The sequence below is a fragment of the Elephantulus edwardii genome, unplaced genomic scaffold (assembly GCF_000299155.1).
Source record: "Elephantulus edwardii isolate Elephantulus edwardi_28Jun2011 unplaced genomic scaffold, EleEdw1.0 scaffold00216, whole genome shotgun sequence".
Lineage (NCBI taxonomy): Eukaryota > Metazoa > Chordata > Mammalia > Macroscelidea > Macroscelididae > Elephantulus > Elephantulus edwardii.
In genome coordinates, this window is record NW_006399966.1 from 4,115,771 (window position 1) to 4,125,243 (window position 9,473).

General features: G+C 57.0%; 1 protein-coding gene across 4 annotated transcripts; it reads right to left on the reverse strand.

Annotated features, from left to right (window-relative positions):
* Nucleotides 1-446: 446 nt before the first annotated feature.
* Nucleotides 447-9,201, reverse strand: RUNDC3A (RUN domain containing 3A). Of its 4 annotated transcripts, none has more exons than XM_006897840.1 (11): nt 8,680-9,201; nt 4,880-4,995; nt 4,368-4,516; nt 4,126-4,211; nt 3,227-3,316; nt 3,059-3,139; nt 2,755-2,920; nt 2,523-2,680; nt 1,673-1,810; nt 1,466-1,572; nt 447-589 (listed from the first exon to the last, which is right to left on the reverse strand). In XM_006897840.1, exons 1-11 carry the CDS (start codon nt 8,784-8,786, stop codon nt 447-449), a joined length of 1,341 nt encoding a protein of 446 aa, XP_006897902.1. In that variant the 5' UTR covers nt 8,787-9,201. The 4 variants fall into 4 exon arrangements, with proteins under 4 accessions (XP_006897902.1, XP_006897903.1, XP_006897904.1 ...); XM_006897841.1 differs by having other exon boundaries at nt 4,368-4,501; nt 8,680-8,786; XM_006897842.1 differs by lacking the exon at nt 447-589 and adding an exon at nt 783-1,158.
* Nucleotides 9,202-9,473: the final 272 nt, after the last annotated feature.

Genomic DNA, 9,473 nt, shown 5'->3' on the forward strand with positions numbered 1-9,473 from the left:
ACCCCCTCAGCATAGCCCTCCACCCTCAGGTTGCTGAGGAAGGAGGGACGCCAGAGGGTGAACAAGGACAGACATGATGTGTGGAAGGTGAGGTGCTGAGGGCTGGGCCACCAGCTCAAGGAAGGTGGAAGAGGAGCCATGGTGTGTCCAGCAGGGAGCCAGCCAGGCACCAGGGTCACCAGGAGGAAAGCACATGCCCCCAAGGTGCTTCTTGGGCCTGGGTGCTTCGGTCTTCTGGCCCCATCCAGCCTTCTCACGGCCCTGCCTAGTCTAGCTGGAAGTGAAAATGGACAAGAGGCAAGGGCACCATCTTTCCCCAGAGATCTCTGGCTGGATGGGCAGCATTCTCTGGAAGGGTGGTCTAGATCAGATCAGGGGACTCTGAGGAAAGGTCACAGGTGTCCATGGCCCCAGGCAGATGGGGCTGGCACTGCCCACGAGGCTCCTCAGCTCGGGCTCAGTGCGGGGCTGCCCTCGGGACTGTCGCTCACCAGGCACTCGTTGGATTTGAAGCTCGCCAGGGACTTGCAGCTGGGGATGGAGGCCAGGGAGCCGCAGAGGCCCAGCATGGAGGGCGTGGGGTCCTTCCCTGGGGAGAGAGGGTGGGTGAGGCCGACCATGCTGCATGTGTGTGCGTGTGATGGGGGGAGGGTTTGAGGTGCAAGGAGAGCTAGCAGTGAAGGACTCCGTCACCCCCATCTCTTCTGGAGCATCTCACCTTTCCAGTTAACCTTGATTAAAAGCACTATATTGTAATCGTCAACTTGTGTCTGTCTCCCCCAGAGGTTCAGCCTCTCTGTCCATTTATTAAACACACAGTGAGCACTTGCTGTGTTCCAAGCACAGGGGATACAGAAAGTGGACGCGACAGGTCCCTGCCCTCATGGAGCTCACAGTCTGGTGGGGGAGACACACACAGACAGTCACATACAGTGATGGCATTGTTACATGTCCATGACCTGCCTCATCTCAGATCTAGGGTCATCCATTACAGCATGGCTTCAAAAACCAAACCAAATGAAATCCAGGCACAGGGAGTACTAGCGAACTAGGATGAGAAAAACCAAGATGAAGCCAGGGGTGAGGTCAACACAAAATGCATGCGTTGAAATCCTGAACATTCACTTGAAGGGGGCCACTAACGTGGCTCTGAGCTTCCTGGCAGCCAAAGAAAAGGGGAAACAAGGGTCAGGTGAGCAGTTTTTAAGTGTACGTGAACAAATTAGCAAATGAGAGTTTGTTAGACCGTAGAGGATGATAAGACCAAAAAGCTGTTGCGCTCTCGCCATGTGCCAGCCACTGACAGTTACTTTACTCAACATCCTTGTTTTGCAGATGAGAGTGGGGCTCAGCTTGTGCAGCTGTATGCACCCTGGTGTCCATGACACCCCAAACCAAACTTGGTTGTGCTAAGATCAGGAAGGGCTGTAAGAATGAGTGTTGACCTGGCTTTGGGGTAGCTCACCGATGGGACCCCAGGGCTCCTCATCTCGCTTGCCATCTCCCAGGCGCTGGGAGTCTGAGCTCAGACTGGCCTCTGCTGACAGTGGCTCCGTGCTCATGAAGCTGTGTCTGCAGCAGAGTGGGCTTTCAGGCAGTGACCCATGGCCCCAAAATGCCCCTTCCCCCAAAAGTTGGCACAATGGCCTGAGCTGACCCCTCTGGGACTTACCTTCGGTAGAGCTTAGAGTTGTTGGAACCCTCAGCCCCGTTGAGTGTTCCCAGTGATGGCCATTGGTTGACCAAGGGCGTGGTGAGTTCCTTGGAGCCTTGGGTCAGGGGGCCATGATCACCAGGGATGAGACCTGTCCTGGGAGGAGTTAAGAGGGGGGTCAGGCCTGACAGCATAATGGGGGAGGAAGGAGGTTCAGCTCAGGGGAGGGATTAGAGACAAAACCTGGCTTTGAAAATGAGAATACAATGTAGGTCAATGGGCAGATCCTGGGAGTCAATAGAGATGGTACTGGATGTTGGAGGTGGCGGGCACAGATTGTACTAATGTTGGGGCTTAAGGGAATAGTGGGGTATTCTAGGAGTCACTTGGCATGAGTGGTCAGTGGAGAATGGTGTGAAAATCCTTGAAGGGCACTGGCAAGATCTGGGAGTCACATTGGAAGGTCATGAGGTGATGAAGGCCTTTAGGGGAAGTGTCAGAAGAATGGGGTTACACCAGCCAGTGGCCTATGTTACAGATCTGAGGGATATAGAGCCAGGAAGATAACCCAGTTGTGGTGACAGTGAGGTCACAGGCCTATGAGAGTAATGTTGGGGTGGTGAGGAATGCTGGATGGCCTTCTAGCTGACGTCCAGCTGTGGACCCTTGGTAGTCAATGGGTCTTGTCTAGGTTTATCAGATCACAAGGGGTAGAGTAATGGGGACCAGTGGGTTAATGCTGGCTGTTGGTTGAGTTGGATTCTGGGGTAAACAGTGATGTAACCATGGGGTATGACATCATTTGGGGGGGTGGTCCCTGGGTGATGGGACTTGCGGGGTGGCTGTGGTGCGGCGGCTGCACGCTCACAACTGCTCCTGCAGCTCCAGGATCACGCCCTCCAGCTCCCTCTTCTCGCGCTGGTTCTGCGCTGCCGCCTCCTCCAGCTGCAGCTGCAGCCGCCGGTTCTCAGCTTCCAGGTCTTTGAGCTGTGACTCGCGCAGGCGCACCAGCTCTTCGAGGTAGCCCTGCGGAGTGCGGGTCAGTCCCGGAGGGCGACGGTGCCCGCGCCGCCACACCCCCAACCCTCCGCGGCGCGCACCTTCTGCGCGTAAACGATGCGGAACTTTTGCTCCATCTTGTGCCACTTGCTGTACCAGCTGTCCTCGTCCGTGACGAGCGGCAGGTACGGGTGCTCCGGCGAATTGTCCTCGCTCGTGCTGCTCTCGGCGCTGTGCCGCTCCTCCTCGTCCGTCAGGTAGTCGTAGCTTCCGGGAGGGAGCAATGGGTGTTGGTGCAGGTCGACCCCTGCCCCGTGTCCTAAACCAGCACGGCCCCCCAACCCGTGTGGTGGGACCAGGACAGGATGCTGCCCCCCACCCTGCCCCACATCCCCAGCTGCTCACCTCTGGGTGAACTTCAGGTAGGGTGTGTAATCGATGACCACAGGGGTCTTCCCGTCCAGCACTTCACCTTTTAGGCAGAAGCTAGGGCAGAGGAACCACAGGGTTGGGGCCCAGTAGGCATGTGGACCTTCCTCCAGGAACCACCACTCTCCACCATGCTGCCCCCACCTGAAGTCGATGGCGCTCAGTCCAATCAGCATCCCAGTGAGGACAGTGGCTTCCTCTCGCAGCATGATGGCTCCAGAGTCATAGAACCGTCTGAGGGACAAGGAAAGGCAGGTGGTCCAGCACCCACCTCCTTCTGAGTCCTTACCCCTCAGGTGGCTGGCTTCCTTTTAGTCTTTCCTGAGTCCTGTTACCTTCCTCAGACAGGCTCATTGGAACAGTGCTTGTGCCTCTCATCTATTAATTAGATAGGATGCTCCCCAAGATTGGACATGCCTTCATCCTCTCAACTGCCCCTTCCCTCCCAGAGGTCACCCACATTCTCAAAGTCAGGGAACCAGTCTGCATCTTCACACATGGAGTATATAGCAGGGCCTCAAAATCATGGCAACCTGACCTCTGAAATGTGAGGGTAGACAGTATGGATGTAGTGAGAGCTTGGGTGTGGCCACCTGGGGAGGCAGGGCTTGTGTGGTGGGTACATGCCCATTCTGTATCCAACAGCTTCATACCCAGGAACCCTATCTCCTGGCAGACCTCAAGGGCTGAAACTGCAGGCTAGGATGCAGTAGTTCCAGGTTGTGTGTCGAAGGTCATGAACCAAGGCCAACAAGTAAAATGATACATGACTGAGGCTTGTTCAGAGGTGTGTTCAAGGGTAGAGCTGTACATGAAGGAAATGGTGGGAGATAATGAGGCCTAGAATCTGACAGAGGTAATGATAGTGGTGCTAAAGGTGAGTTCCTGGTCTACGGAACAACTATCGCAAGAATAATCTGGGAGCAAAGCTAGCAGTCCATGCTGGGGCTTGTAGTCCGGATACCAGAACTTAAAAGGACCCGTTCTTAAACAATGAGCATGCACAACGGGTCTGTGTGACCAAGTGGACCAGCAGGGCTGACCTGGTGGTCCGGGTGTCCCGCAGAGCTGTGGTGATATATTCCGACATGCGCTTTTCCATCAGTGCTACCCGGATCCAGGCCCGGCCCTGCAAAGCATGCTTAAGGTTTGCTCACAGCCCTATGGGGGCCTTTGTGACCTCCTTTCACCCCCTCCCTAATGTCTGTGGGCAGGAAAAGACCAAGTTGTGGGCAGGCCCCCTGCTCCCAGAAACAGGAGCCCCATCCTGGCCCCGACCTTTCACCTTGGCTCGGGCTGTGCTGATGTTCTCCATGTTCTCGATGCTGCTCACACAGTTGTTGGGCACTTTGCTGCAGGCCAAGCGGATGTAATCCCAGAAGCCCCGCTGCCCATCTGAGCTGAACCAGCTCACTGGACCTGCTGGGGCACAGGCTGAGCCAGGGCAGGGAGTTTGGAGAGGGCTCATGTCATGGAGTACATGCATGTGTAAATACAGGTAGCCATCCATATGCACAGTGCCTACCCCACGTGTGTGCGCACACGCATGCACTTAGAAGGCACACCAGCACAAAACTCACGCCCATTGTTGGGGCTTGTGGACATTCACCGTGCAGGCCCAGAAGGCACCCCCTCTCCTCCTCCCAGTCTATGCATGAACTTCTGTGCAGAGGACAGAACTGGGGCCTAGGTCAGTGATGGGGTTCAGAAAGCAGTGCATATACTGAAGGGGGTGACTGGACGCTAAGGTTGGGAGTGGGGAGCACTGGGCAGTAGGGAACAGAAGCCTGGGCCCACCTTTGAAACGGTGGCTGAGGATCTGCTCTAAGATGGCTGCAAAATTCACGAACTCTTCAGATGAGTCATCAATGGGCTCGGCCGTGTACTTCTCCAGCAGGGTTTTCACAGAGAACCTGTGGAGAGGGTCATGGTCAATGCCAGGTAAGAAGACAGGGAAGGGGAGGAGTGGAAAAGTGTCAGGCCAAGAGGGGGAGCTATGGGCAGAGAAGAGGGCATGGGTGTGGTGGGTTGGCCAAGAGAAGGAGAGGTGGATGGCAGGTGAAAATGAAGTGACCACAGGGATGCTATATGTGGAATGACAGGGTGGCAGGTAGGGAGGTGGGATGGCAGGTAGGAGACTGATGAGGTAGGTGACAGGAGACGTGACAGCTGGAGAGAAGCTCTGAGAACAAAGCATGGGAGGGGAAGAGGTGTTAGGTAGAAAGATGGGGCACCAAAGCCGGGGGCTGTTCCAGAGCCTATCTATGGGTGTCCCTTTCCTCCTCAATCCCTCTCTTCAGTCTCATTTTCTGCCTTGGAGATTACACAGCAGGAAGCGGCCCCTTTGTATGCTGCCCTGGAATGGCTTCTGCTATTGCTGGGACAACCTGCCGTCCTTCCTGGAGGGTGGGGGAGTCACCTGTGCCAGGGCATGTGATTGGCACAGTGCACATGGAGTGTGGGCACGCATGAGTGGCCAGGTGGGCTCTCAGCAAATGGATCCCTCCGGTTGGTTCCCCCTTTTCTTCTTAGCTCAACCGCCCACGCACCAGCTGCCCAGATCCAGGCAGTGCAGAGCTAGGAAGGGGAGGGTAGGATGTGGGTCTGTTACACACACTGGGTGAGAAGGGGCTTGGGGGCCTGGACACCTGGCTTCCCAGAGCAGAAAGAGACAAGGGAAGCCAGCGGGGCTGAGGGACTGGGACAGGCAGTTAGTTGCCCACCCCTTTCCAGTCCTGCTCAAAGCCTCAGACTCCCTCTGCAATCCCTTCACTGCAATCCCCAGTCTGCAGTGAGGTGGGGCCAGGAAGAGGGCATCCCATTCATACTATGTTGAGTGAAGCGACAGGGAAGAGGTTGAGGTACCAGGGCATGGAGACTTGGAACTGTCCTTTTTTCCTTCCTAAATGTTTCAGCCCTTATACTATGCCACGTACGGCAACTCTGGGAGGTAGATTCTCTTCTCACTATCTTCATCATCATTCTTATTTTAAAGATAAGGAAACTGAGGCTCCAGGAGGTTGACTAATCTGTTAAGACCACAAGTAAGGAGTCAAGCTCACCTCACTGCCATCAAATCAGTCTGACTCACAGTAACCCTCCATCAGGTTTCTAAGGCTATATATAACTCATAACGGGAGGAGAAAGCTCATGTTTCTCTGAGGGAACTGCTGGTGGATTTAAACCACCGGAGACACAAAGTCTTTGGGTTAGCAGTGCCACTTGGTATGGACTGTACCACCAGAACTTTTCAAAGAGTCCGGCAGGTAGGTCTAATGCTATAGCTCTTTCTCCTACAACTGTAGCCTCCTGGATATTGTTACACCCAGGGTCCTGAGCCTCCCCTGACTCTGCTGCTTTCTGTCCTCAACACAGTAAGATTCCCTTCCTGGAGCACTGGCCTCTGATCTCTCAGGTCAATGGCACTGCTGAACCCATATGGCGCCCCACCCCTTCATGTCGGTCACAATTGAGATTGCAGTGGGTAGAGGCAGCCCAGTGGATTCAAATGCTGTTTTCTTCTAACACTCTGTGGATTCAAGCCATTCAATCTTTCTGGGCCCATTTTTCCTGTATGCATGGAAGGATAGTACCTGCCTTAAACAGCAATTCCAATCTCAGGCCGAGCTATGAGAGGGGGAGGGTGTTCAGGCCACTGGGCAGGGGTGGTTAAGCAGGCTGAGGCCGAGAGGGAGGACTGGCCCTACGGGGAGGGGGTCTGTGTTTAGGTCAGCAGTATGGCCTCATTAGAAGTTTCCCTCAGTGATTTCTTTTGGTCATCTGTGTCAGGCCTCAGCAGGGGCCTGGGGCTGGGTGCAGTGTGACAGTCATCTGTCCTCAGGGGTGCTGTAGAGCTGGTCATCGCCCCTAGGAGTCCCACGGTGTGTTCTTGTTTAGGCAGTGCACTGGCTGATGCTGGTTACCATGGAGACAGAGAGGCCAGGGCCCAGGGGAACACTTGGCCTGCTAAAGGGAGCTGTTCTGGGAGCTGGAGGCAGACCATGTGACAGTGATGACGTGTGACAGGGACCCAAGGGTTTTCTAAGACTTTGTTATACCTTGATCCCCCAACTCTCTACCTGTTATCCCAGCTCTGCACCCACCTCAAGTCCACCAGGAACCTCTGCTTCTCCTTCCCTTCCACACCCAAAACCTTCAATTATCCTGACAGGGGCCAGAGAAGGAGAAGGAACCTGGGAAGTCAAGTGTCACCAGCGACAGGAGGGGTGTCATCAAGACCTGGTGGTCTCTGTGTGCTGTGCTCCTGAACATTTCCTGTCAAAACCATTCTCTGGGGGATGGGAGTGGTCAGGGGACTTCCTCAAAGTCGTGCAGTGGTGTAGAGCTTGGACCTAGGACCAGTGCCTCAAAGCTGAAATCCTTGATAACACAGGGTGAGGTGAGAGAGAAGGTGAGGGCACTGGCTGGTGCTCTGGGTTGGGCTCTAGTGCACTTATTCCTTCCACAACATTCAAAGCATTTTTGTGGAAAGTCTGATGTGCATAGCACTGTGCTAGGCAGTAGAGCTATAATGGTGCAAGCCAGACACAGGATGGCTGCTTGTGTGCCTGGGAACCTAGAAGGAGCTACAGGAAGAACTAGGGCATCAGGTGGGCACTCATTCCTTGAGGAAGAGGCAGGCTCAAGGCAGATAGGGCTGGAAAGGGAAGCTGGCTGAGCCCTGCACCCGGGGTCACCCCCTCACCCCGCCCCCCCAGATTACTTTCTAACAACTGGAGCCCTGGAGATAGTGTGGATAGTGAGTGTGGATGGGGCTGCTGATCAATTCACCACTTCCTGGCTTCGGGACAGAGCAGGGAAGGTGAGTCACTGCAGGGCTGAAGTGGGAAGGACCACTTCCTAGGCCCCAAGAGAACAGGTGAGTTTTTCCTACACTGCGACAGCCCCACCCTCAGAGACCACGGGCCCTACCCGCATCTTCCTCTCCTTGAATCCCCAGGATTCAGGCTTCCGTGGCCAGCCCTCATTTTTGCCCATGGTAGGAGAAACACCCTTCACCTATAGCCCAGTTCATGGCTTTGCCCACCTGTCCAGCGACCCTGCCACAGGCTACGGCTCCCAAAGATGGAGGAGGGCACAGGCGCTGATCCAAGGTTTGGGCCAAAGGAAGTCTCCCAGGCAAACCCCACCCAGAGAGGCCTGATGGGCAGGGGTGGGGATGAGGGTACCAGGAGAGACCATCCATCACCAGGCCTCCCCACCCATCAGTGCTCAGGCCCACCCCGCTCGAGCCCCCAGCAACAGAGCCAGACATCCCTCCCCCTCCTCCTCTCACACAATGTCACTTCCTGGCTCTAACAGGAAGCTGCAGTGCCAATTAGCCCCCCTACCCCACCAGGTCCCAGTCTGTGCCTGGGCCTTCGTTGGCCCAGAAGGAGAGGGACCAGACTTTCCGCCTCACCCCCAGGCAGGGCCTGGGAAGGGCCGTGGACGCGCACTTCCACCCCACTGCTCCTTCCTTGCTGTCCCCAGCTGCTGGGGCCCCTCCCGCGGGCGGACACGCAAGGTCCCGGTGTCCGCAGCCCCACGCCGGCTCCCCGACCAGCCCGCCCCCCACCCGCCTGCAGGGCGCCCACCTGCACACGGTGATGAGGTTCCTGCGCTCCACGGCCACATTGCGGGAAGACGCCTTCTTGGAGGACAGCCCCAGAGCCATGGTGGTCTGGACAAAGCTCGCTTCCATCCAGATGTGCGGCCACTGCTGCCGCCGCCCGCTGCCCTCCACACCCCGCCCGGCGTTCCAGCCCCCCGCCGGCTCACGGCTGGGCCCTCCGCCCGCCGGGGCCCCTCGACCCCTCCGCGGCCATCCCCCTGCCTCCGCGCCTCGCGCCCGGCCCCCTCACTCCCTCCCCCGGCGGCGACGCGGGAGCAAAACAAGGCCGGGGAGGGAGCTCTCCGAGGTGCTGAGCCGGGCCCGTCTCCCCCTCCCCCAACCCCCGCCCCCCTCGGCCGCTGACGTCAGGGACCGAGGGCACCGCCCCCTGGCAGGCCGGGGACCAATCCGCAGAGGGTGCAGGGTGGTGGGGGGACAGGCTGGGAGGACAGGAGGCCCCCGGGAGGACCGAGAGGGCCCCCAGGAGAGGCAGGAATTGGAGGAGTCCTCTGACCAGTCTCCCACACGCACACTCAGGTTTCGGGGCTCCTCGAGTCGCATCTCAGAGCTCCGAGGCCTCGCCTCCCTCCTTTCTGACCTGCAGAGGCTGCTGTCCATCTCTGATTTCTCCCCCAGTTTCCTGGAGATTAGAGGTCCCCACCTCTCTTACCCCAGCCCAGCCCCCACCCAGTTGTCTTTTCTCCACGGGGCCTGGGGCGGCTGCATCCGGAATGCAGTCTGCAATCTTGTGCTAGTCTGTCTGACCTGCACAGACAG

What these genes read in the sequence shown, in the direction of transcription:
- RUNDC3A (XM_006897840.1), bottom strand. Translation starts at nt 8,786, where the DNA reads ATGGAAGCGAGCTTTGTCCAGACCACCATGGCTCTGGGGCTGTCCTCC. An exon ending in TACCTGAAGTTCACCCAGAG is followed by an intron (nt 2,921 to 3,058) that starts GTGAGCAGCTGG and finishes CCCTCCCGGAAG; the next exon opens with CTACGACTACCTGACGGACG. An exon ending in GCATCGTTTACGCGCAGAAG is followed by an intron (nt 2,681 to 2,754) that starts GTGCGCGCCGCG and finishes CGCACTCCGCAG; the next exon opens with GGCTACCTCGAAGAGCTGGT.